The sequence below is a fragment of the Chelonoidis abingdonii genome, chromosome 25 (assembly GCF_003597395.2).
Source record: "Chelonoidis abingdonii isolate Lonesome George chromosome 25, CheloAbing_2.0, whole genome shotgun sequence".
Taxonomy (NCBI): Eukaryota; Metazoa; Chordata; order Testudines; family Testudinidae; genus Chelonoidis; species Chelonoidis abingdonii.
The window spans coordinates 9,779,862-9,807,166 of record NC_133793.1 but is presented as its reverse complement, the minus strand read 5'-3'; the positions used below and the strand labels follow the sequence as shown (position 1 = coordinate 9,807,166).

The 27,305-nt window shown below is 53.2% G+C and overlaps 1 protein-coding gene across 1 annotated transcript; it reads left to right on the top strand.

The window, feature by feature from the left end:
- The first annotated feature begins 678 nt into the window (after positions 1-678).
- CRYBG2 (crystallin beta-gamma domain containing 2) lies at positions 679-25,245 on the top strand. Its single transcript, XM_032802939.2, has 20 exons — positions 679-1,858; positions 9,596-10,240; positions 10,295-12,092; positions 13,600-13,718; positions 15,155-15,311; positions 16,311-16,450; positions 16,672-16,798; positions 17,259-17,294; positions 17,699-17,835; positions 18,091-18,217; positions 18,713-18,855; positions 19,227-19,353; positions 19,774-19,806; positions 20,132-20,244; positions 20,863-20,992; positions 21,157-21,296; positions 22,965-23,088; positions 23,599-23,757; positions 24,350-24,509; positions 24,968-25,245. Exons 1-20 carry the CDS (start codon positions 873-875, stop codon positions 25,054-25,056), a joined length of 5,490 nt encoding a protein of 1,829 aa, XP_032658830.2. The 5' UTR covers positions 679-872; the 3' UTR covers positions 25,057-25,245.
- Positions 25,246-27,305: the final 2,060 nt, after the last annotated feature.

Below are 27,305 nucleotides of genomic sequence, written 5' to 3'. Positions count from 1 at the left end.
AAGAAGACCCACAGGCAGGAGTTGGCAAGCCCCAGGCACTGTGGAAATGCAGTTATCAGGGAGCGGGTGGCTCAGGAGATGGGTTCTGGGTTCTCAATCTTTTCTCAATTGCCAGTTTCAAGCCAGCCAGAAACCAAATCTCATCCCCATCGGTGTGAAGCAAACGGGGAAGGAGGGGGCGGGGGGGGCGAGTCCAGTGTTCTGTGAAAAAGCTACATCACAACTAGAGCTTGTGTTGCAGACTCAGCGGAGGCTAAGGGTTGAATGAACCATGGAGACGGGGCAGGCCTGTCTGGGTCAGTGCCTGAGTTGCACAGGCAGGGCCGGGCGAGGCTGCTCATGCTGCCGCTGTCCGGCCGATAGTTTCCCATATTTCTCAGATCTAACCCATGAACGTGAATCAATTCTAGAACCAGGAGAGCCCAGGTGAACCCAAGCATTGGGGGGGGGAGGGAGGGGACAGAATTCCAGCCTCTAGGCCAGTCGTGTGCAGGATCCCTCCCTCGTGAGCCATGGCGCTCAGGGCAGGGGCTCTCGCTGATGCTCCTGCTAGCCAGCACGGATGTGCTGCTGTGTGGGGATGGAGAGCTCTAGTGGCTGCTTACCAGCCTCCACTGCCTCCTGCCCGTGCACCCGCTCATGATTCCCTCTCCTTCCCCCCACAGCTGCATGCTCTCAGCTACTCGGAGTCCGACCTCTGGAGGAATGGCCTCCTGCGGACGTTTGGGACCCTGCCCTGGCGGAGGCGGCAAAGCAGCCAGCTGGCGCTCTCAGGCACTGGCACTGGTAGTACGGGTCATCTGGGGAGCTCACTGGGCCAGTCCTGGCCTTTCACACGGCTACAGAGACCTGCGGTCGGCAGTGATTTGGATATGGCAGGCCAGCTTGACTTGTGCTCTGCTGGGAACCTGGTCGGAGAGCAGGAGACTCCAGAGCCATCTGCTTGGCCCATGGACACGGGGAATTCGAAGCCAGCCACACCCAGCCAGGTGGAAATCTTCACATCCTTTGACTCTCTGCTGGACAAAGAAGATGGGAGCTCCTGGGGAGAATCTGTCTCCGTTGGCAGCACCTCCCTGGACTTCCCTGCCAGCCCCAAGATGCAGGGGGAAGACTATAAGTATCCAGCCTCCCAGGAGGAACCCAGCAGAGCCCCAGAGCCTCTGACAGAATGGGCTGAAAGCCTTTTCCAAGAGTATTTAGACTCAGAGACCTTCCGCCCTAAGGCAGCGGGACAGCCAGACCATGTGAGCCATGGCCATAGGGGATCTATCTCTGAACCCGAGACCTGTCCGTTCGCCAGTCCTTCCTATAATCAAATCAGCAGGATGGAGGAACCTGCAATAGGCAGGGAAAGCCCGGAACGGCCTCTGGAGACTATCCGGGGGGTTGAACCTGCCCCTGCCAAGAGGCCTGCGAAGATCCGCTACGAGGTAATGATCACTCTGACCAACGAGCAGGAAGAGGCTGTGAAGAGCAGAGCAGAGGATCTGCCTAGAGTATGTGGGAATGGACTGGGTTCCCACAGAGCCGCGAAGCCAGCTGGGGAAGCAAGAGTTTCTCAGGAGGTTGCTGATTTGCAGAAAACGGATGAGCAATGTCATGGGGAACCAGCCAGACCGGCTCCCCAGCTGGCAGCATGCAAGGAATTCCAAAACTTCATGTTGCAAAGGGAGGGTACTGCTGGGGTGACCAGGCAGGTCCGCCCAGGCACAGGGTGCCTGGTGACACCGCTGCAAGGATCAGTGCCCAGCCCCAGGCAGACACGGGACTGGCAGGAACAGAACCTGTCCCACTGCAGGGATCTCTTGGTAGCGGAGGGGAGAGCCGTCCGTGTGGCAGGAGCCCCGGCCAGCAGGTACGTAAGGAAACAGGTTTTGAAAGGAACCTGGGCCAGCCCAGGCCCGTCAGCAAGAACTGGGGAGGGAGGCTTGTCTCAGCAGAGACCGGAGCCACACTGGGAGCTGTATCCATCCAGCCTTCCTGGCACCTGAGCGCTCTTTCCCTCTGCCTGACTCATTGTCCCTGAGCAGCTGGGAAGGGACCCGAGAAGAGGAACCTCTGGCCGGATTCGCAGAGGGCCCCTGTGCCCGCTGATGTCATGGAGGGGGATGGGAACTCAGCCCTGCTGAGAACCAAGCCACTCATTTATTAAAACAGTGAAAGGGGCCCCCCAAGTTCTGGGCTTGTATAAATCCTGGTGGGGTGGGCGTTGGATCTGGGGGCTCAGTTCTAAAATTGCAAGGCCAGATTCAGCTCCCAGTTCCATGGGTGTCAAAGCAGAGTGAATGCACTGATAGCAGTGGAGTTACTCTGGATTTACTCCTGGGACCGGGGAGCAGAATGCAACCTGCCAGAAGCATAAAGAAACAACCTGGATCACAAAAAACCCCCCCAAAACGGCTACATTTCAACCCGTGTATCCAACCCCCTTTCAGCTGATGTACCCTCCTGTCCCAGCCACGCTCCTTTCAGGAGCAGGGCTTTCCTGTTGAAAGCCTGTTCACCCCAAATGCTTTTAACACCCTGGAGTGTTGAAGGCAGTCTGGGTCACGCTGCAGGAGGGTTTCATTCTGAGTATCATTTTAGTTGATTCGGGCTATTTTAAATATTGTAGTGACTTTGTGCCTGAGATGGAATCAGCCAGCCAGCACTTCTGCCAAGCAGGAGGCGGGGGAATAATCAGAGCCAGTTATTGAAATTAACCTGCCTTGCCCAAATTCTTAACCCAGTCTCTCTGGCAGCAAATCCTCTGGCCCAAGTCCTTCCAGGCAGCACGGATCATGACCCTTTTTTGTCCACTAGAGACCACAGGGCGCTGGCTGCAGACAGGATTTCCATTAGGCCCTGCTGGGCAGCCAGCCCATCATTGTGTGTCCAGATGTCTGGTGGTGTTACCTGGGCAGCTCAGTCTTTGTGCATCCAGACGTGTATTTTGTAGGAGCAAGGTAGTCCCAGGAGTTTGCTGTTGTTGAAAATATGGCTCCATCAATGAACTATTGGCATTCAGGCCAGGGGAAGCCGCCAAATGTAGACAACAACATCATGAAATGTCAGCTGAGCAGAAACAGGCAGAAGAGAAGCTGGGGCTCTTCCTCGAGGTCACCAGTTCAAAACCAGCCCTAGTAAGTGGTGGCTAGAACTTGTTACCATCTAATGCCTGTCCAGTGGCCAGGGTGACATGAGTCTGCAGGTCTCCACCTAGTTCCTAAGGTTCAAGTGTCTGCATCACAAAGCCTCCATTTCAGCTGATGCTGATTGGCATGGCTGAAGTTGCAATTTGTTGTTGTGTGTGTCCAGTGGCTTTGGAACAGTTTCTATAGTGGGAGTGCTGAGAACCGCTGACCAAAACTGCAAACCCTGTGTATGATGGAAACCCCTGCAAGCCAAGGGGCGCTGCTGTACCCCAGCAACCCTGTGTGTGTCTCGAGGGTGCCCAGTATTTCGGGGCCCTTTACACAGTTTGGATTAGGAGCATTTAACTATCCACATTGGGAATCATAACAGTAATAGCAATATTCCTTTAAGGCTGGAAGGGACTTCAAGTACCTGCAAGGGGGTTCCAAAGAGGATGGATCTAGACTGGTCTCAGTGGTACCAGATGACAGAACAAGGACTAATGGTCTCAAGTTGCAGTGGGGGAGGTTTAGTTGGATATTAGGAAAAACTTTTTCACTCAGAGAGTGGTGAAGCACTGGAATGGGTTACCTAGGGAGGTGGTGGAATCTCCTTCCTTAGAGGTTTTTAAGGTCAGGCTTGACAAAGTCCTGGCTGGGATGATTTGGTTGGGGATTAGTCCTGCTTTGAGCAGGGGGTTGGACTAGATGACCTCCTGAGGTGCCTTCCAACCCTGATATTCTATGATTCTATGACCATCATGGTCATAGTCTGACTTCCTGCACAACGCAGGCCACAGAACCTCACCCATCCACTCCTGTAACAAACCCCTGACCTCTGACCGACTTAACCAAGTCCTCAAATCGTGGTTTAAAGACTTCAATACCTAGTTTGTACGTGGCACTTTTCAGCAGTGGATCTCAAAGCCCTTTACGAAGGAGGTCAATAAATGCATCTCATGGTACTGCAGCTTTAAAGGACAGACCTGGGGAAACTAAGTCAGTCGGTGAAATGCCAGGGCTCTCAGTTGGTCCAATAAAAGCTATTACCTCACCTACCAGGGTTCTTTGTGATCACAATCAGCAGGAGGGCTGGACACAAAGCTGCACCTTGCAACCTCTGCTAAATGTCACCAGGTCTGGGATGAGCCATTTTTCTGGCGGGAATGAATTCCAGAAGCCAGAGGCAGCTGCTGAGAATTCCCAGCCTGTGACTCCTTCCTGGGACAAACAGCCCGAGCTTTCCGATGGTGGGGTGAGTCAAGGGGGAGAGTCAGTTTCTTAGATAACTTGGTCTTGTGTCATTATGGGCCTTGTAACCAGCACCTTCACCGGGAAGTGGCACACTGCTGTGACGCGCTGTCGCCAGCTCGTTTTGCTCGGCAGTAGCCAAAGCTTCCAGGTAGCCTTTGAGGTAGAGCTGGTGGTCCGTTCTGAAGGGGACCACGATGAGGCCTGCATCCCAAAGGAAGGAATGTGTCAGCCCTTGACCAGCTGTGGGGGAAAGAAAGTGTCTCTGGCCACTGAAGCAATCTGGGCATTTAGGAGCTGTGGCAGGCACCTGCCAAACCCCAAAGATTGGGAGCCACCTCAGCAATAGACAGGAAGATGCCTGTAGCTGAGGGAGTGGTCCCAGGCTTAACCAGCCGCTCAGTGCTTCCTTTGCCAGCCAGCATCGGCTCCATCTTATCTGATTGATGCTCGCCTCCAGGCACCCATCTCTGCCAGACACTGGGCGAGCAGAGAGAGCTCCGTCTGGGGCCAGATGGTGATCGGAGCACCATCAGCACAGTGATGGCTCTGTAGCCCACACTGCCTCGCGATTGCCCCAAGCAGTTTCCCACAGTAACTAAACAAAGGGTGCAGGACTCCAGAGCTGAGAGTGCCCGTGAGATGGGACAAGTGGCGGTGCCGCACTTTGGGTCCCTGTTGACAGGAGTGAATGGAACTGGTTTAAAATGATACTGTCCAGACCTGCCGGGTCCCGTACTGGAGTCTTCAGAAGTGGAAGGATGGTCTAGTGGTTAAGGCACTAATGTAGAGCTTGGGAAACCAGTGGTCAGTTCTCAGCCATAGTCTTCCTGTGTGACCCTGGGCAAGTCACTGAGCCTTTGTGTGCCTCAGTTCCCCATCTGTGCATTGGGGATAATAGCACTGCCCTGCTTCACAGGGGCAAGTGAGGATAAACACATTAAAGATTGTGAGGTGCTTGGAAGAATAGGGGCCATCTAGATATCTTAGACACAGTTAGCAGCACCCCATGGGTGACGTGGTCGAAGGCCACTGCTCTACTGGACACATGGCTTCTGGCCATTGCTCTGAGATTAACCCCATCCTCATGCCTTAGTCTGGTCTGGACCCTGACTGGCCAGGGCCCAAAGAATCTGATGATGTCAAGCTCAGCTGCAGATTGTGGGTGGCAATCTGGGCCTGAGATCTTTTGGAAATCTGGGGCAGGGAACTGAGATTTGTCTGTAGCTTGCTACTGAGGCAGCGGGGCAGACAAGGGTTGTTCTGGGCTGAAAAGCCATCCAAAGAGTTAAAGAGCTCAGGCAAAAGCAGTGTTTGCTTAGAGCGTGGAAGGAACACCTTGAAGTCACCTGCCAACATGCAGGTGCTGCATAGTTATGGGGTCACCCAAACTGAATTTGGTCAGGTTACTGTAACATCAGTATTCAGATTTTAATGGCCTGGGACCTCCTATGTGAATCACAGGAACTTCATTAAGAATCTTTATTAAAAGCCTAATTGCAGCAGCAAGTTCAAGCGCTCGGGCTTCTGCTCATGCCCACACTCCGGTACGTGTCTGTCTGAATGCTGGACCTGCACCTATACAAATTACCCCCTCTTAAAGAGGAGGCCGGGGGAGGTGCTACATGTTAGTATGACCTACTGGACAGAGCACTGGAATGGCACTCTGCCACCAACTGACTCGTGTGACCTAGGGCAAGTCACTTTGCTGTCCTGTGCCTCAGTTTCCTCATCTGTAAAATGAGGATAGTGACACTGACCTCCTTTGCCAAGTGCTCTGATATCTACAGATGAAAAGTGCTAGATGAGAGCTCGGGTTTCATTATTAATTTTTACACACAAAATTGAATCAGTTTAGAAACTGATATTCATTTGGTGGAACCTGATTAGCTAGTGAAACTCAGTCAGACTTCCATATCAATTTAGCATAAATTGATTGCTTAGACCTGCTCTACAGACGGGTTTTGTATAGTTACGGGGGTGAATTTTTACTGATATAATTGTCCTAGTTATACCAGTGTAAGCCCCTTTATTTCAGTACAACTGTCCAGTCTAAAAGGCAGTTGTACCTCTTTAACAATCCCAGTGTTGCTAAAGCAGGACCATTTGTATGTGTAGACAAGGCCGTACTGACTTAAACTAAACCGATATCAGGGCCTCTTCAACCAATTTCAAAGGGCTGCACTGATTTGGCAGCATCAGTTCCTAAAGCGACTTAGTTAAATCAGCGCAACTGTGGGGCCTTAGCAAGGGGTGAATATGAAAAGGAAATCTGCCTAGAAAGTAAACCAAAGGGAAGTAAACCACAGCTGATCAGAGAGCCGCAGAGTCAGAGATCCTAATGAGGAGGAGGGGTGGCTGTCAGAAGCGGGGCAGGGACAGGCACATACTGATTCTCAGAAAGTAGAACTTTGCTGTACGGTCCCTGCCCCGAGTTGCTTGCAATCTAGGTTAATTATAATGAGCCGTGAGGCAGGTCAGGATGATGCTAGGCAAGGCAGGAGGCAGGTTACACTGAAAAGGGCACCTTGGTGAGACATGACGTTTCCCTTGTTATTAATGGAGGACGGGACCTGTGCTCTGAAAGCATTTAGGCAGCTCTAAAAATCCGACCCATCACATGAAGGGAGTGGGACTTCTGGAGAGCGATTGGAATGAGAGAAGGGGTTGAATAGCCTCCAGAGTTTCGGGGGTTCATCCTTGGCATGGAGGGGCGGGGGCAGCATGGCAGACTGCACCCGAGGTAGGATTCTACCCTCTGTCCCTTTGATTCTCGCAGTGTAATTGAAGACTTCCTGGGCTGCTGCTTTGGGGGAAGGGCTGAGAGAGGAGGAATGCACTGAGGGATGTAGGTAGAGAGAGAGAGGGACCAGTCCGGGTGCTCAGGCAAAGGCAGTATGGCATGGGAAGCCCATCCCAAAGAAGTGGTGCCAGGATGCTGGCTGTGATCAGGTGGAGCACAGAGGGTGGTAGGCACAGGAGGACCAGTCAATATGGGGTGGACTCAAACACTCAGAACCAAATGCCTTCAGGAATGGGGGAGCCTGAATCTGGACCTTGTCTTACCCCGGGGAAAACTGCACCAGGGAAAATTGTGTCTGCACAAGGGGTCAGCACTGGCTGAAAGTCCTGTGTAGACAGGGCCTCAGCCCCATAGCCCGTTGACTTCAGGATAGTGCTCTCCTCTTGTGGCAGGGGTTCTGAAGGGCCAGCCTCCTGCTGGCCTTCCCGGTTCAGAGATTTCTTTTGAGCGGCATCCCCTTCTCCTCCCTCTGCCCCCAGATCCATTGGCCCCATCCCTGTACAACCAAGGAAGGCGCAGGATAGCTCCGACCCCCAGACTGACCCAGCGACATTGAACAAACTCATTATGGAGAAACACTATGAGAAGCCAAGGATGTTAAATGCTTCTGGCTCAGTCATGCAGGAGGTGCCTGATTGTGATGCCTTGTCAGCTGCTTATTTGTAAACTGAGGAGCATAATAAAACTATTCTGGGGACGCCACACTCCGTAATAACAGAGTCTCCCCATCAGAAGACAGCACTTAGCTAGGAGGACATTATCTCTGCAGTGGGCAGGTGGGAGAACGTCTAATCCTGTCGTTCACTCTTCCTGCACGTCGGTAAAGAGCCATGGACTTAACAGGGCCAAGAGCTTAGCAAGATTCAGTGTGGGACTGGCATTTATATGACTATCCTGCATCCTAGTAAACGACAGCAATGTTTTGGGCTTACACCAATCTCTGAGTATTAGAGAACAGGATTGGACAGAATGTGTGTGTGTTACTGTGGGGTTCTTCTTACATCTGTCTCTGAAATATCTGGTGCCACCACTGTCAGAGACAGGCCCAAGGGCTAGATGGACCTCCCATCTGGTGATCCCTCTGCTGCCAAGAAATACTAACACAGGGACACATCCGTTGACTTCCTCAGGCGTTTGGGACGAGTAAACACTGAATTTGGCCCAATATTCATAAAAACGCTTCCCTTCTTCTAGAGGAATCTACAGCTGGAACTCGCAGCGAGCCAGCCCTTTCCCAGGGGAGGTAAGAGAACAGAGGAAAGGCCACTCCACTCCTCCTTCCTCAGAGGGAGGGGAGTATCCTGGCTGGTTGGTTTCTGACTCCTTTGTTTGCACAGTCGCTGGTTTGGCTTGGCCCAGACACCCAGGTGACTCACCCTGAAAATTATGGGCACTTTGCTCTGCCAGGTAGGGCAGGCTGGGCTGGTTCTGTTCCACCCTCCCACAGGAAACGCCGGTTGAACGTTTTCCAGCTGTTTTTTACAGGTGTCACTCAGTGCCTTGGTTCTGGAACAAAACGACTGCTCTGATGTTTGGCTGGCTCCTAGGGCAGCTGCTCCTCCAGTGGGAGGCAGCGACGTGTAATGGGCTCCACCTGATTTCCACTGGGGCCCAGCCTGATGTACAAACTCTCACTGCATAACAGGCCTATGACCCAGATTCTGGGGTGTGATCCATCCCTGAGAGCCGGGGGCAGTGGGCAGCTGCAATTACCTCTATAGGTATGGGCCCATGCCCTCTAGAGCAGTTTCTGTGTGATGCCAATTATTAAGCCAAGCCTGCCTTGCACTATAACCACCTCCTATCAGCAGGACCGGCGCCAGGGTTTCTGGCGCCCTAGGCGCCGGGCCATTTTGCCGCCCCGCGCGTGGGTCTTGCGGCTCTGGTGCAGCTGCCGCAGGCATGCCTGCGGCAGGTCCACCGGAGCCGCGGGACCAGCAGACTGTCCACAGAAATGCCTGTGGCAGGTCCACCGGAGCCACGAGACCAGTAGACCCTCCGCAGGTACGACTGCGGCAGCTCCACCAGAGCCGCCTGCCGCCCCCCCGGCAAAATGCCCCCCCCCCCATAATGCTGGCGCCCTAGGCGACTGCCTAAGTCGCCTAAATGAAAGCGCCGGCCCTGCCTATCAGGACTCCCCAGAAAATGTTGAGTCACAAGGACAAGCCGGGTAGAAAGTCCAGGGCATGGAAAAGAGGCTGTGACTTGAGTGGTCCGTAATTCTGGGGTGGGGCTGATCTGAGGTTAGTTAATTAAAGGGGGAGGAACTCGGTTTGGGTTGTGACTTCTACAAGATGGCGGCTGCTCAGTGTGGGTGTATGACGGGCTGTCAGTGCTGGCGAGCGAGAACAGAACCAAAGCAGAGAGCTCGGGCCTTGCCAGAGCACTGACAACTTCTTGTGTCTCTTCTCTCCTCCCCCTGCAGCGCCCCCAGCTCCTTCGGGCCGTGCAGAGACAGCGAGGAGGCCCAGTCAGAGAGAGCCTGTGACGCTGGGACGGGGCTAGACAAGATGAAGAAGGTCGGCGGTAGCGCCTGCACCCATCACCTCAAGCCGGGAAAGTCGACCCAGAGCACCTGGTTCAGCTGGAAGAAAGCGCCTGCTGATCAGCCCGAGGAAGAGGCCAAGCCCTGCGTCCGCAAGGTCTCCCTGCTGTCGCGGAGGTTAGAGGCCGCCGCCAGCCCCTCCCGGGTGGCGATGCTGCTGGAGGCCTGGGAAAAGGGGATAATAGGCAGGGAATCTGTAGACTTGCCTTCTCCAACAGACAGCAGCTGCTCCCGATCTCCCGGCCCGCAGAAGGATTTCTCTGAACACACCCCTGTGTTCTCACAGATCTATTCGCCAGTTCAAAAGGAGACGAGGCCGACAGAAAGGGGAAAGCAGGCTGCTGATAGCACTACAGTCACTGAATCCCAGAAGGGTGGTTGCCTGCCGCGCGCTGCCAGCACCGCTATACCCACTGGATCCCCAAGAGAAAGCCACACGCCCAGTGCTAGTAGCACCACTATACCCACTGGATCCCCAAGAGAGAACCACATGTCCAGTGCGATTGGCATCATTACGCCCATTGGGTCCCCAAGAGTGAACCACACGTCCAGTGCAGCTGTTATCACCACACCTGCTAGGTCCCCAAGAGAAAGCCACATGCCCAGTGCGGTTGGCACCAATACGCCCATTTGTTCCCCAAGAGAAAGCCATGGGCCCAGTGCTGTTGGCATCACTACTGTGACCAGTTCTCAAAGGCAATGGCACGTCCCAAATGCTGGCAGCATGACTGTATTTAGATCCGAAAGGGAAATCCTCATGCTCAAAGCTGGAAGCACTGTTGGGTTTAGATCTGGAAGAGAAGTCATTGTGCCTACCGTTGAGAGCACCAGTGTAAGTGAATTTGCACGAGGGAGTGGCACGTCTGTCCCTGGATCCCCAAGCGAAAGCTGCTGGCAATGTGCCGGTGGAAGCCTGATGGCCCTTGGTGAGGCTGCTGGTAGCTCTGCAGCTAGATCACTAGGAGAAAGCTGCATGACGCAAGCCAGCGGCACCGATGTGAGTGAATCCCAAGGAGACGGGGGCATGCTGGGTGCCTTTAGCACCAGCATAACTGCACCCCAGAGGCAGACCAGTCCCTTCGCTGTGAGCAGATCTGAAACCGACGGCAGCCTGCCAGGTCTGGGCGGCGCGGCCACAGCTGGGTCAGAAATGGAAAATAGCGCGCCAAGCACTGAGGGGGCCGTTTTAGCTGCACCCGGGACAAAGAACACATCTAAGGCTGCTGGCGAACCTGGAAATAGCACCCAAGCAGAAAGTGGCAATCCAGAGCCTTTAGCTGGAGTGCAGCTGTCGGCCTCCCAGGCTCAGGTCAGGGGAGAGGGGGATGAACCAGCTCGGAACTCCGAGGGATCTGTCCAAGAGCCAAACATTTCATCTGAAGAGACCAAGGCCTCCCCTGAAGCCTTGAGCCACGCCCAGCCCACGGGGAGTCACCAGGAGATGACAGAGGAGGACCCCGACCTGTCTGTGGACATGGAACTTTTGGTGGACACCCTCCGCAACATGGAGCCCTCCGAAATCCGAAAGCCTCCCAAGATCTCCCGGCTGCCACGCTGTTCCTCGCGTGGAAAATACGCCACCCTGCCGCCCATTGATGAGTATCACGTCGCTCCCAAGTCCCAGGTTCCCCTCCCGGAGGCCCTCAGCGAGCTCTTTGGTCGGACAGAATGGAAGCAGCTGGAGAAGAATGGACCGAAACAGGAGAACGTGGATCCCTTCGGGGAGGAGGAAGAGGAGATAGAGAACCCGTATCTCAGTAAGGATGAGAAGCCACAGGCCAAAGAGGAGCCCAGGAAAGTTTACCCCTGGGAAAATATGTCAACTGAAATAGAAGAGAAGACGCTGTCTCTCCTGGGGAAGTTGAGGCAGCCCCCAGGGGATGAGAAGGCTTCCAGGAATCAGAGCATCCTTTTCAACGCTAACATCCTCAAAGGCACCTCCCTGCTGAAAAAGCTCCAGGAGCAGAAGGCAGTACCCACAGAAGACAAGCCCTACTCCCGCTTGGACAGCAGCCTCCTCTACAGACGGTACATCTCCTCCGTGACGCCCCCACTCAAAGCTCTGGAGAAGGAGCGAGAAGGAAGGAGCTCACCCACGCCAATTGACCCGGCTCTGCTAAATGCCAGCGGGCAGAGCTGGACGCCACCCAATGGACCACAGTTGAAACCCTGCGAACAGCTGACCTCTGAGCCTTCCCCCGCTGGACTCCAGGAGATGACAAGAATCCTCCCTCTGGACCCTCAGAAGGCACCAGGCACAGACAAAAACACTGGCCAGATTCCTCTGCTCTTCATGGAGGCTGAGCAGAAAAATACTCCTACTCCGTTGCTGGGTCACCCTGCAGTTGGGGTGAGTAAATCCACACTACGCAGTCAGGTGAGTCTCAAGAGCTGTAAGCAGGAAGCCAGCTCAGCTTGTCCTCACCCCAGTCCCAATAATGCCACACCACTCAGCACCTCATCTGGTGGTAGGGGAATCAAAACTTACCAGGAGTTCCAGGCCCTAGAAACTCCCTCGGTCCCATTGCGCTGCTCTCACCTGCAGCTTGCGTTCCACAGCTGATGGGGAAAAGTTACAAGGAAACTGATGGTGCTGGTGGGACCTGGATTCCCAAAGCAGAGTGCTGATAATCGTAATGAACAGTACTAACATCATCAATAATGGGTCAACTCAGGAAGTCCTTACTCAGGCAAAACTCCCCTGTGAGTAAGGACAGCAGGGTTTGGCCATTGCAATATTCGTGATTGTTGTGAGGTCGGCCTTTGGAGGGGGGTGAAAGCTTTGCAGTGTTGGTTGCGGGGGAGCTGACGTGAGGGAGTTCCATTCCGGCAAGCCCCGGGACCGGCAACATAAAAAAAACAAAGAAAAAATACAAAAAAAAAAAAAGAATAAAAGACAAAAAAACAGACAACAAACAGAAAAAAAATAAAAAATAAAGGGAAGAAAAAAGAAAACAACATGCAACACAAAAAATAAACAAGAAAAAAAAAAGAAAAAAAAAAAAAAACAAAAAAACAGAATCTAAAAAACAAAAAAAAAAAAAAAAAAAGACTTAAAAAAAGAGAAAATACAAAAAAAACAAATAGAAAAAAAAGATAAGTAAAAAAAAATGAAAAGAAAAAGAAAAAAAAATAAAACAAAGAAAAAAAAAAATAAAAAAAAATGAATAAATGATAAAACAAAAATAAATCAAAAAAAAAAACAAAAAGAAAGTATAAAATAAAATAAAAAAAAAAATAAACAAAAAAAATAAAAAAAAAGAAACTAGATAAAAAAAAAAAAAAATAAAAATAAAAAAGGCAAAGAAAAAAGGAAAGAAAAAAAAAAAAAAAAAGAAAAAGAAAGAAAGAAAAAAGAAAATAAGAAAGAAAAAAATAACTAAAAGGAAATGAAAAAAAAAAAAAAAAAAAAAAAATATAAAAAACAGAGAAGGAAAAATAGAGAGAAAAGAATAAGGAAAAAGAAAAAAAAAAAAAAAAGAATGCAAAGAATGAAAAAAAAAAAGAAAAAAAAAACAACAAAAATAAAAAAAAGGAAAAAGAAAAAGGGGAAAAAGAAGAAAAAATACAAAAAAAAAAAAAAAAAAAGGAAAAACACAAAAAAAATAAAAAAACAAGTAAACCAAAGAAAAAAAAAATCAAAAAAAAAGACAAGAAAAAAAAAAATAAAACAAAAAAAAAAATAATGAAAAAAAAAAAAATAAAAAAAAAAAAACAGAAAAACAAAAAAAATAAAACAGCAAAAGAAAAAAAAAAAAAAAAAAAAAAAAAAAAAGAGAAAAGGAAAGGAAATGAAAAAATAAGAAAGGAAGAAGAGGAGAAAAAAGCAAAAAAAGGGGTCAGGATAGGCAGATGAGGTTAGCGGTGGTGTCATTTCTCTCCAGATCATTCTGTTCTCCGAGTCGGGCTTCGTGGGCCAGAAGAGGGAGATCTGGGGCGACATCGCCGATGCTACGTCCTGGGAGCTCTCCCACACCATCTCCATCCAGGTGGTCCGAGGGGGGTAAGCGTGCCGCTGGCTGCTCTGCTCTAGCATGAGCTCGTGCAGACACAAGGGCTAAGGATGGAGGTTACAGAGCCGCGCAGTGCTACAGGGGGAGTGACAGCACCGAAAAAGGAGCAGCAGGGGCAAAAAACCTAACTTGTTTTAAGGCTGAGCTTGATGAGTTTATGGAAGGGATGGCACAATAAGGTTGCCTGCAATAGCGCATGACCCATTTGCAACTGCTAGTAGCAAATATCTCCAACGGCCAGAGATGGGGAGGGCTCTGAGTTACCACACAGAATTCTTTTCCAGGTATCTGGCTGGTGGCAGGTGAGGAGCTAACTGGTTGGTGTATTTGGGATCAGGAAGGAATTTTCTCCCAAATCAGATTGGCTGAGACCCCTGGGGGTTTTTGCCTTCCTCTGCAGTGTTGGCCATGGGTCGCTTGCTAGTTTGAACTCGAGTAATTGGTGGATTCTCAGTAACTTGAATCAAGCTCTGAGGACTTCAGTAACTCAACCAAAGGCCGGGGACCTACTACAGGAATGGGTGAGGGAGGTTCTGTCGCCTGCCATGTGCAGGTCAGATTGGATGATCCCGATGGTGCCCCCAGCCTTAAAGTCTATGAGTCTGTGACCCGCAAGAAGCTGCCTAGCTCAGCTTGCGCAAGAATCCAAATCCCCACATTTGGGCAACTCTCCAGAGCTGGAGTGGGAGGCTAAGGCACCGAACTGGGACTCAGGAGATGAGGGCTCCATTCCTGGCTCCGCCACTGTTCTCAGTGAGATCTTGGGAAAGAAATCTCTGTGCCTTTATCAGCAGGGAGAATAATCCTTCCTTTCTCCTACCTTTGATGGCTGGGTCTATTTAGATTGTGAGCTCCTTGGGGCAGGGCGTGCCCAGCACCTAACACGATGGGGCCCTAATCTTGGTGGTTAGAAACTAGTGCCACACTGGTAACATGTCCTCCCAAAGACTGAATCCAGGGCTCTGGTCACTCTGGGGGAACCGCATGACGGGGAGTTTAAACAGTGCCCCATTTGGCTCAGCTTGGGCTTGCACTCATCCCTCTGATTATTATCCCAGCTCCTCCATTCTGCTGGGAATTTAACAGTCCTTCAGTTATCAGCTCACTGTTTAATCGGGGCTGCTTGGTTATTCCCCTGGTTTGCTCCCTGCTGTGTGTTGACCCTGGGTTACTGTCCAAGGCCCCGATGCTGCAAAGTCATTCTCATGGGTAAGACTCTTTCTCCTACACAGAGTCCCACTGACACCACTGGGACGCCACATGAGCACTAGGGTTCCCTTTGCCCCATCAGGGTCCCAGTGGGCAGGCAAGTGGTGCTGGACTCTCAAGTTGGGCACAGGGTCAGAGGCTGTGCTGGCAGGCAGCAGGGTTACCCTGCAGTGCTCTCAGTGCAAGACCCGCCTCCTGTGCGCTTTGCCCCCTCCAGCTGGGTGATGTACGAGAAGCCGCGGTTCCATGGGCGGAAGTGTGTGCTGGCCGAGGGGGATGTGGAGATCAACAATCCATGGACAGCCTACGGGAAAGACGGGGAGGCGCCTGAGAACACGCCCTTCCGCATCGGCTCCTTCAAGAGGGTGGTGAGGGTAAGCGCGGGACCCCATCAAGGCTGGTCTCCAGGTGGCTTTGATCCTCTTAGAAAACCCTTCACCTCCTCCAAAGCAATGGGATGTTCAGTAAAGTTGGGGAACTTTGTGGCACAAGCCCATCTCTGTCTTCCAGCCGGAGGGCCTGCATGCAGCTGGTGTGGGAGCAGAGTGCGAGGGAGGGCTATGCAGTGGGGCACTGCCAATGGAGTGGAGTGATGATGAGATCGTTGTCCATGGAAGCGTTCGTTGTAGGAGGTCAACATAGACAACGATGATGCCAATAATAAGAGTAACGTCAGGGATGGAGCAATGGATTGTTTTTACCAGGGCTGACTTTAGGCCTATTCCACCAATTCCCCCGAATCGGGCCCCGCGCCTAAGAGGGCCCTGAGCCCAATGAGAATCCCTTCCCTGGCTAGAGGCGCCTTTTTAATTTTTACTCACCTGGCAGCGCTTTGGGTCTTCAGCGGCACTTCAGCAGCAGGTCCTTCGCTTACTCTGGGTCTTCGGCCACATTTGGGCAGCGGGTTCTTCAGCACCGCTGAAGACCTGGAGCAAGTGACGGACCCACCGCCGAAGTGCCGCCAAAGACTCAGAGCACCGCCTGGTGAATAGAAGCCCCAAGTGTTTTTTTACATGTGTTTTATTTTTAAGTCATCCCTGCCAGGGCCCCGTCGAAACTGTTTGAATTGAGCCCCACACTTCCTAAAGCCGGCCCTGGTTTTTACAAGGCAGATTCTTGGAATCTCTAGGGCTTTCGGGTCCATTTGAAGGAGAATCTAAAATGTCAAACTCCTTCTCCGCAACCTGAGAAAAAGCCCATGATGGAAGTTGATCTTAACTTGTCCTTTGGGATCTAAATTAGAGTGTGAAGCAGCTTACACCTGATTGGAGGCCGGAGTAGGTTTCCCTGGGGTGGTTCTTAGTACAAGCTCGGGGAGAGATGAATGGTACTTTGGTCCCTGCTGGCTAGCAGGCTGCTGTCTGCTGTTTCAGGATTACCGGATCCCTGAGATCAGTTTGTTTACTGAGGAGAATGGAGAAGGCACAAAAGTGAAGTTCACGGGTTCCTCAGAAGACACTCGGGTCCTTGGCAAGCCCTTGAAGGCCTCTTCCATCATTGTCCACTCTGGCCTGTAAGCTATGAGCACTGTGGTGCTGGGATCTGGGTGGGGTTCCTCTCTTCCTGCTTCTGCTTCCCAGTGTGACCCGGGGAATTGCAGGGGAGACGAAAACCAGAGAAGGAGCCTGATCCAGTGCCCTTTGCAGTCGGTGGAAAGACTCACATGGAGTTCTGAGAGCAATGAATCAGGCCCAAGGCTTGTCCGTATGTAATTGTTTTCTCGCTGTCCTCCAGGTGGCTCATTTACTCCAAACCTTTCTTTGATGACGACCCCTATGTTTTGGAGCCTGGCGGGTATCCCAATTTAAAAGCCTGGGGTGCGAAGGACCCTTCCGTCTGCTCTATGCATCCTATTAAACTGGTGAGTGCTCTGCACTGGTGCCTCCCACCTTCCCACTGGGGGATGCTACCAGCTAATCACTCTGTCCCCTCTAAGATGCACAGCCTTGTATCAGGATCAAATATATCTTATAAGGGAGGGTCACCACTGTTGGAATTTGAATCTCCCCTGATGGAGATGGTTTGTCCTGAGCTGCATTTTCAGAAAAGTGTCTGGGACCTAGTGAAATGGCCAGTGCACTGTGGTGACTGGAACGAAGCAGGAACACTCTGAATCCCCAGGGCTGCACAGGGCAGGTGTCTCATCAGGCCAGAAGACAAGCTGAAGCTCACACACTGCCTCCTTCTTCCTGACAAGACTATAAATCAGTCAGATTTTACTTCATTAGCCCTTAGCCTTGTCTGGTTCTAGCCTTGAATCCGTGCCCTGCTTCACTCTCTCTCTGCTGGGCAATTCTCATTCTGGTTTCCTCTTGTTTCAGGGCTGCCCTGCTGTAGAAAAACCTGGAGAGCCCAAGGTAAGAGAGGAAGGGACTTGCTGAGCCCAGGCCTAAAACTGATCAGGTGAAGGGGTCAGTTCCCAAAGGGAAGGGTGTCCAGAGTGCTCACAGCTTCTGCTGAACCAGCCACTCCCCCCGGGAGGTGCTGTTGGGGAACACTCCAAGAGATGGGCTGGGGGACTGCTCACAACCCACTCCCAGCTGTTGCTAGGAGTGACTATAGAGAATAGTGTCAGAAGATTGGATGTGGCAGTGCTCCCGCTACTCCAGCCTCTTCCAGTAGGGGGCACTGTAGGGAATGGGGCAGGAGCACAGGCTGTGGGGGAGCTCCCAGCTACTCCGGTCCCAGCCTATCCCAGCAGGAGTCACTGGGTCTGGATCTGAGGTTCCTCCATCGCCATGTGTTTCCTGCGTCTCTCCAGGCAGTGATCTACGAGAAGGCATGTTTCCAGGGCCACAGCTGCGAAGTGAACCGAGACATCTATGCTCTGAAGAAAGAGGAGAACAGCCAGGGCCCTGTGATGTCCACGGTGGGGTCTCTGCGCATCCTGGGGGGCTGGTGAGTGTATGGAGGAACTGCAGGGACCGGAGGGTGAGATTGTCGTCATTGCAAAGTGCCCTGGTGGCCAAAGTCCAAGGTGAAGAAGGAGCCCAGGGGTGTCCAAGCCCAGGAGCTGTTCTGGGGGAGGTCCCCCCTATACACAAAGGGGAAAGGGGTCCCCCTCGCAATAGGAAAAGCATCTCGATAACCTGAAGTTGAGTGTAGTTCCAGAAGGTGCATGACGGGACTGCTTGTCTGTCTCCATTCCCTCAGCTGGGTCGGCTACGAGAAGGAGGGGTTCCGGGGCCACCAGTATCTGCTGGAGGAAGGCGAATACCACGATTGGACGCAGTGGGGAGGCTACAGCGACAAGTTGGTGTCCTTACGGCTGATCCGGACGGTGAGAGGAGCTGGCGGTGGGGCCGGCAGGGTGTCTGACAGGATTGCCATCTCCTTTACCCACGCCAGCCTGGGCAGGGCAGGCTCTCCCACACTGCCTGCCCGCCCACATGCCTCAGCCGAGATCAGAGTGCCAGGGGAGTTCAGCGCCTTTATCTATCCAGCCCTCGCCCTCTCTGAGACCACTGTCCAAGATGGTGCCAGTCAGTGCCAGCCATTTTTGTGCTGTGGACACCTGTCCCGCTAGGGCTCAGAAGACCCACCAAACTCATTACAAACAGGGCACCGGCTGGTAACAACTGTTCAGGCTGGACTTGAACCAGTGAGCTAGTGGTTGTCCCATTCTCCGTCACCTGCAGCATCCAGCACCACTAGGGACCCAGATTGTGTTTGCAGAGGGATCCCACTGTGCCCCAGCGGCACCCACCGCCAAGCAGTGACACACAGGGAGGGTCAGGCAGACACAGACTGAGAGAGGGTTCCCCTCTTCCCACAGGACTTCTCGGACCCGGCGCTGGTGCTCTTCGAGGCCATGGACTTCCAGGATGGGCCCAGTGTGGAGCTAAGCGAAGCGCTGCCCGACGTGGAGCTGGCCGGCTATGGAATCACAACCCAGTCCATCCATGTGCTGAGTGGAGTGTGAGCGCCCTGGGGAAGGGCGGGGTGAGGCTGGACTGTGTGGGGGCGGGGACAGTGCTGTAACAGGGAACAAGGGAGACAGCTTCAATACAGAAGAGGGAAAAGGAGTTTAGGGTCTTGTCAAATCCAGTGCTGGGTAACTTAGTGACCTGCAGGAACATTTGTGCTAAGGACTGGGGGTAGGAATCCACATGCTTCAGGGCTGTTCACCACTGGGGTCAGGAAGCAATACTCCCCCACATGCAACACTGCACAATTGGCAGGGTGCATTGAGAGCCAGAGTGCTCACAGCTGCTGCTGAATCGGCCACTCCCCCCGGGAGATGCTGTTGGGAAACACTCCAAGTCACCCTATTCCATTTCTCTGGCCAGGTGGGTGGCCTACGAGAACACGAACTTCTCAGGCGAGCAGTACATCCTGGAGAAAGGAGTGTATCGGAACTGCGAGGACTGGGGAGCCAGTGCCGGCTGGATCGCCTCTGTGCAACCTGTCCTCCAGGTGAGGAAGCCCTGTGTCTCCCCATACGCCCGCCCCCTGTGAGGAAGCCCACGTTGCCCCAATTGCCTGCCCCTCTGGCCAAGAGTCCCACCCTGCCTTGCCCTTGCCCTTGCCCTGTGGCCAGGGTGTATTAAGGAAAGAAGTCCTTCAATCTATGTTCTTTGGGCTTGATTCTCTGTTGCCATCCACCTTCCTGGTATAGAGGGAGCGGCCAGCGGCGGGAGATGGCCCCGGGGCAATCCTCCCAGCATATTGCCCGTCCCGTGCTCGGTGTGGAGACAGAGCTGCTCCGAATCGGGGCCCTTTGCTCCACAGCACATCATGGGAAGCCCACCAGTGCGTGAAGGGAGCTGGTGTGGGGCGTGTGCTCCTGGCACAGGTGGGGGGAGATAGTAACCGGTGCGGCTTGTTTTCTTGCAGGTCGGGGAGCACAGTCTGCGTCTTGTCTCCAGGGTAAGAGATGGGATCCTTGGGGACGGGGGTGTAACCTGTCTGTCTCCAGCCTAGGCCTTTCTGCCATGCCCATCCCCTGGGGTCTGGGTGCCTCTGGTAAGGGGATGTCAGTGGGAGTGAGCACTGGGTTGGTGCTGGGTTGGACGCACAAGCTTGAGCTGCTGGTGGATGCTGCCTCGCGAGGTGCCACGAGCTGCCTGCTGGAGGAGTCGCACGTACCCCTCCCTGGGTCCCATCTCCATTAAATGCCCGCCCCCCCCCCCCCGACCCCATACCCTGCTGGTCCAGGGCCAGTTCATTCAGTTTCGCTCCTTGGGTTCTCCAGATCCAGCTGTTCTCAGATCCCGATTACCTGGGTGATCACATCTCCTTTGAGGATGATCAGGTGTCCCTGCCGGAGGCCTTCGCTCCCCAGTCCTGCAGGGTCCATGGAGGCAGGTAACGCATCCTTCAGCCCAGCCAGAGCTGCTGCACATGCTCTGAGCCACGGACCTTAGTTACTAAGCAGGGGCCACCGAGCTGGTGTCAAAATGCTGGCGGTTGCATGAACCTCCCAGAGCTCTCAGGGGGTGACTGGGAAGTTGGGAGATCATGCCAGGAATGCCTGGGGGCTCTGCCCCAGCGGGCCCTTCGGGGAGTTGAAAAGTAGGGTCCTCAGTTCCAGATTGGGGGGACTGGGCCCTGTGTGTTTGGCAAGGAGGCTGGGAAGCACATGGGCTTTTGAGGGTTGGGGTGGGGAGGATCTGGACGGGAGTTGCAGGGAACTGCCAGCTCGAAGGAGGGAAGGGCATGGGGGCTGGTAGGTTAAGGAGGAATGCAGGTGTCTTGCAGGTTTGACAGAGGCGTGGCAGGTCTGTGTGCTGGGGAAGAGGAGGGGAGGAGGGGGTGAGGTTCCCTGTGTTTGGAGTGGGCTGCAGCGGGTGCCGCTCACTGGTACATGAGTGTGGCACTGGAGGAGGGTTTGGGAAGAGTCCTGGGAGACTGCCCCCCAGCCCCTTGCCTGCACTGAAGGCGCCTGGGGACAGAATCATCCCTGTGGGTGCATCTCACTTCCAGCTGGATTCTCTACGATGCCTGGGAGTTCAAGGGGGAACAGCACGTTCTATCGGAGGGTGAGTATCCGACGCTCACCGCCATGGGCTGCGTCTCATCCACGGCCATCCAGTCGCTGCAGAAGGTCCCAATTGTAAGTATTTCAAATCCCAATGCTGCTGCTTCCTCCCCATTCTCAGTTTCTTGTCTTTGCCCCCAGCGTGTCTGCCCGTTTGGATGTGTATCGCCATGTGCATTCTCCCTGCCTGCCCCATCCTGCCCCTTCGCTGCCTCCATTCCTTTCCCTTTTCCCTGCAGTTTTTCTCGGAGCCCTCGATCTTCCTGCATGGGCTGGAGTGTTTCGAAGGGAAGGAGATAGAGCTGACCAGCGAGGTGCGGAGCCTGCAGGCTGAGGGCTTCAATAACCACGTGCTGTCTGTGCGCGTGAAAGGCGGGATGTAAGTAACAAACTTCCCTCAGCAGCACACATCAAGAAGAGGGACCAGCGACCTCCCAGGGGCCCCCTCTGACATCCAGAAATGGTGATCTGCCTGGATAAACCAGGAAGAGTGCCCAGCAGTGACCTTCTGCCCACTGGGTGCACATCCATCACGACCAGCAGTGCCATACCCCACCACACGTCCTGGGTACTGCTCAGTTGTGACCCACCTCGGATCTCCATCACCCTCCTGCAATAGGAAACGGTAGCCACCCCTCTGTGATGCCTGACATGTACCCAGGACAGTGACCAATAGTGATTCTCTTCGGACCCGTGTTACACAGAAGGAAGTGTCCAGACGCTGAGGGAACCACTCCACACCACGCTCAGAGCCGCAGGGAAAGCCCTGCCTCCCTCCTGACGGCTGTGACCAGCTCCTGAGCCTGGGACGGTCAAACCCAACCTATGCCAGCACCCAGAGCCCAGCCCACAGCTGACACTATGAGCCTGGTCACAGCTGCCCCAGGCCAGCCAGGCTGGGGAAGCCTCTCCCAGGTCTCCCCTTCACAATGTGCTGTGCGAAAGGACTCAGCGCCCCCCTGAGGCTCCTCCCCAGAGACAGATGCTGCTAAGGAACAGCCGGCAGAGCCAGAACCAGGACAGACCAGTTCTGTTTGCTTCTCCCCATCTGACCCAGGGCCCCACCCCACTGGGATGCCAGCCAATCAGACTGTTAGCTATGCAGGTGTGTTTTGGCTCTGCCCCTGTGCTGGCAGGAAGCCAGGCTGTGCAGTTTCCAGGCTGAAACAATAGATTAACAAACACTCCCAGGTGGCTGAGCCCTGCCCCAGATGCGGAAGAACGTGGAGGTTAAAGAGTAACCTGAAACACACAGGCCTGGCAATTTCCCCAGGTAGCACCCTCTGGGTGGTAACTCAGAGCAGGCTGGCCTTGAATTAAAGATGGAATGAAATATGCTTGGAGACGCCTTTTCAGATGGGCTTAGCTCGCCGAGGCTGGGTGCTGAGAGCAGGTTCGCTGCTGTCAATCCGTGCATTTAGTTATAGAAAAATAGCTCGTAAGAGGGAAGTCGAGCTTCTTGCCCCAGGGCACACACCGATCTCACACCTGGACCCAGGAGCCCTGATTTCCAATCCCGTCCTGTAGCCATTAGACCGTGCTCCCTCTAAGACCTGGGGAATTAAACTCTAATCCTATCCACGCCGCTACCCAATCGAGCATGTAACTACCATAGAGCTTGGTGGGGTCTCCAGGGCAGCAGTTCTCAAACTGGGTCGGGACCCCAAAGTGGGTCGCAACTCTGTTCTAATGGGGTCGCCAAGGCTGACTTAGACTTCCTGGGACCTGGGGCCAAAGCTGAAGCCTCGCCCCACTGCCCAGGGCCAAAGCCTGAGCCTGAGGGCACCCTGGGGTGCAGGGCTCAGGTTACAGGCCCCCTGCCTGGAGCTGAAGCCCTTGGGGTGGCAGGGCTCAGGCGGGCTCAGGCTTCAGCCCCCCTTCCTGGGGTGGTGCAGTAATTTCTGTTGTCAGAAGGGGGTCGTGGTGCAATGAAGTGTGAGACCCCCTGCACTAGGGTGACGCCCCTCCTGGCCTGTGCACCCTTTGGAGCAGTCTTCTGCACGGGGAAGGTATCAGAATGTCTTTGCTCCCTCTCCCCTCCCCCCAGATGGGTGCTGTGTGAACACAGCAACTTCCGAGGCCGCCAGTGGCTGCTGGACTGTACGGAGATCACCAACTGGCTGACCTACAGTGGGCTTCAGCACGTAGGCTCTCTCTACCCCATCAGGCAGGTGAGTGCTGGGCACCAAACCTCCCTCACTGCTGTGTGTGCTGGAGGCAGGGAAGAACCCACAGGGAGTCCCGTGCTCTTTCCTAGCTCAATGGGGGAGTAACAGAAGAGATGCTGACAACCATGTGTCACCAGCACAACCCACTCTATTCCTACTGAGCTGACTCAATACATTTATTCTCCATGGTTTGTGCCATGGTCAGAACTTCAGATTAGTGGCAGGAACAAAACTCAGCTCTTCCTCCCAGCACTTTTCCCCTTGAGCTAAGAGAGGATCTCCATTAGCTGTTAGTACTATAGAGCCTATGACACATTTTGGAGCAGTTCTGATTCAGTCCAGTAGAGGGCAGTGATGCACAGGGACACTAGCCGTCTTCTCCTTATACTAGCTCGTTCTTTACACTCACTTATGAACAGACCCAAGCCATGTAACTGTACCGGGAGGAGGGTGGCTATGGTGACCGATGCTGTGAAATGCGGCAGCAGGAGCTCATCGTTTCTCTCCTTCCAGAGACGGATCTACTTCCGGATAAAAAACGCGGAGCTGCAGTTCTTCCTCTCTGTCCCAGACGACGTTGAGGACATGAAAGCAGGACGCGTGGTGGTCTCGGACCTGAGTGACCAGAGCAGCTCCATCTGGTACTACGAGGAGGGGCTCATCAAAAACCAGGTTAGGACTGGCCCCTGTGTGTGGGTGACTGGCGTCTTGGAGGAGACTCATGGGGATGTCGCCAGCCCTGCATTGCACGGGTTGTAGGCAGCTTGAGACGGGCTCAAAGCAGAACCCCAGATCCACACTCCACGTCCCAGGTTCAATCCCCGCTGATGGCCACGGTGTCCGTATGTGCATACAGCGGTGAGTGGTTACCATGGCAACCTTGTTCATCTCTCAATTATTACCCTACCCCAGAGCTGGAAGGACCATTTGGGGCTGGTCCCGCTGGATCATGGCTCCCCAGGAAGGTGCGCTGCAATGGATCCATGGCTCTCCTCATGCCAGGCAGAAAGTCACACCTGTGGACTGTTTCTGGGGTTACTCCTCAGCTCATTATGGTGCGGGGCAGCCAGCAGAGAGCAGTGCGTGCCCCTGGAAAAAGGCTCCCCGAGACCTGACGTCCCCCTTCATCGGCTCCGCACTTGGTATCGCAGGGAGGAATGTCCCTGGCACTTTGCACTGGACTTTGCCTGTCCCTCACTGCGAGGGCCAGTTGGGCGTGGGAGGTAGCAGAGGGGCTGACTGGTTTGACTGTTGCTCGTTTCAGGTTGCCCCCACCATGAGCCTGCAGGTGATTGGTGTGGCTGGGAAAGGCGCCAAGGTGGTGCTGTGGGCTGAGAGCCGAGTTCCCCGCCAGACCTGGAGAATCGATTCTTTCGGGCGGATCTGTAGCCAGATGTTCGAGGACATGATCCTGGATGTGAAAGGTGATGCATGGGCCTGCCCACTTTCTGAATTCAGGGGGCAGGGAGGGCAGTTTCTCAGATCCTCAGATCCGCTCCCAAAATCCCCGGGCTGTGGCAGAGACAGCCCTGCCCACTGCGGATGGATCATTTGACTGCTATGAATGTTTTTGGGTGGAAAACTGTTTCTTCGAAGGGTGGGGCAGAGGGGGAAAACCTGAGGCTTTTTACTTCCCCACTGGAGACTGGTCAGAGAAGAGGCTGCGTAGCCGAGTGGCAGAGCCCAAGGGGCAAAATAAGGGTACTGAGCTACCAGAGAGGCAATTACCCAGCTCCTGTAAATAGTGACTAAAAGCACTGGGTCCTAGCTGGGAGACTGGCAGGACTATGGGGAGAAGGGAGTGGAGTTGAGGGCAGGGAAAAGGGAGAGAGAAAATACCTCCTATCTTTTCCCCATCAAACTCTCCCCTCTCTCTGTGCAGGGGGCAGACTGTATGACCGAGATCACGCCATCCTCTGGGACGTGGCTGAGGAAAGACCCACGCAGATCTGGGACATACAAGTGCTCTAAGAGCTTACATTCAGGCCTGGATCCTGTTGAAGATGCCACCAAGTGCCCCCAGCTCTTCCCATGGTCTTTCTGGGTTATGAAGGTTCCTTGCAAACTGATTCAGAGGTGCTCCTACCAGAAAGTATCCCCTGCCCTGGAATGGAGCCTGGATGGGCACATCTCTGCACCCTCTCCTCTGCCTGCTGGCCATTCTAGTGTTGTGACTACTCCATTCAAACTTTCGTCAATTCCAGGATTGCCTGGCAGTGGAGGTGGCACTGACTGTCCTGTTTCAGCATTCAGGGGCTCATCAGGACCCACCTAAACTATAGCGAATCACCTGTGTAGTGCCATGCGGTACCCGTGTGCACACATGTTGTGAGTGCGTGCAATGGGCCATCTGGAGTCCTCAGGCTCCACGCCGGCTCTGGTGCGACTGATTTAGGCTGTACAGCAAAGACTGAAACGCAGACTCCTGCCCTGTCATGGCTTCTTAAGCCTCTGTGTTTATGTGTGCGTCAGATACGATCCTTTTTCTAACACCAGCTCTCCGGCTGGGCGCTTGGCTTGTACCACCAGTCGCGCGCTAACATATTCGTTGAGTTGGTCTTTGAGATGCCGCTCAACAGATGGACACTAGGGAAGGGGTTCTCAAACTGGGGGTCGTAACCTCTCAGGGGGTCAGTTGCAAGGTTATTACTTGAGGGGTCACGAGCTGTCAGCCTCCACCCCAAACCCCGCTTCGCCTCCAGCATTTATAATGGTGTTAAATATAAAAAAATGTGTTTTTTAATTTATAATGGAGGGGTCACACTCATATGCTTGCTGTGTGAAAGGGGTCACCAATACACAAGTTTGAGAACCCCTGCACTAGGGTCTTTCGTACAAGGGAGGGATCATGGCACACACAGCCAGCTGCACGCCTTCAGATGGGAGCAGCCACCGCGCACGCCCTCTTGTGTCCAGAGTGGCAATTGCAGGGCACATCATTCGTTGCATTTCCAGCTAGCATCCATCGTTGGGGAGTATTTCCCAGCTGAGCCTCTTAAAGCACTTTATAAACATTAATAAATTAAGCCTCACCACCCTCTGTGGCGTTAGTAGCTCCTAGTTTACATTTGGGGCAACTGAGTTGTACAGAGTTGAAATGTCTTCCCCAAGGTCCCACAACAGACAGAGCTAGGAATAAAAATCCGCTCTCCTGCTCCTGTGCTGAGTACTGACTCGTGCTTCCAGTGTGCTGTGTATGATCCTGCATGTGCTCTCCTCCGAACACTGTTTATTAAGTGTGGAGAATGAGCTCGCCTGTCAATAAGGCGTCCGTGTCATATGAAGCACTGAGGAGGTCTCAGATTTTGCACAGGGTGACGCCTCTCTGTCCATTCAGTAGTTCTGGCCGAGCCCCTTGAATGACCCTGGTCTATTCAGAGACTTAGCTGTTGCCCTGCACTTGTTTAGTTGCCATCCCAACATCAGGTGATCTTGACCCACCCTCTAGCATGTCACGTAGTAGAACCTCACAGCAGATCTCTGATGAAGCTTCGACCGCCAATCCCCAACAGACTGCAGTGCAGTCTCCTCCACCATCATTGGAGTAGCATCTTCATTCAGTTGGTCTGCAGGTCTGCACCCAAACCTGCATCAACAGCATTAGACATTGAGCCTGACCGCTGCAACCTTCACTGACTCCATCTTCAGTCTCCCTTGACCTGTGTAATTCCTGAATCAGCTGCAGATCTGTGGCTTTCACTGCTCAAGACTGTCCTTGTATTATACAAACACACACTCTCTCTTTCATATACATTCATGCTCTGGGCCACACAAAGCACTAGAAAAGGCCTGCAGGGCACAATCCTGTGGTAACCAGGAGAGAGATGGGCTGTATGGGGCAGGGAAGGGTCTTTTCCCCCTTAATTTCTATGCTTGTATAAAATTTCACTTTATCTATAACAGTAATACCAATACCTAGCTCCTATGTAGAGCTTTTCATCTGTAGATCTCAAAGCACTTTATAAAGGAGGTCAGTAGCAGTATCCCCATTTTACTTTACGATCAGAAACAGAGCAGACAAACACGGTGGAAGTGAAAGTATTACAGGCAGTCACGTGAGTACGTTTCCCCCCGCCACCAGAGATGGGGAGAGTTTATTCTGAGGGTAATGGATGCTTGTTGAGTTAATAAATAAACACTTGTTCTTGGGTCAGAAGAACACTGAAAAGTAAGTGGCAGCTTTTAAGACAATGTGTAGGTCTACAGTCCTGGATGAGTTG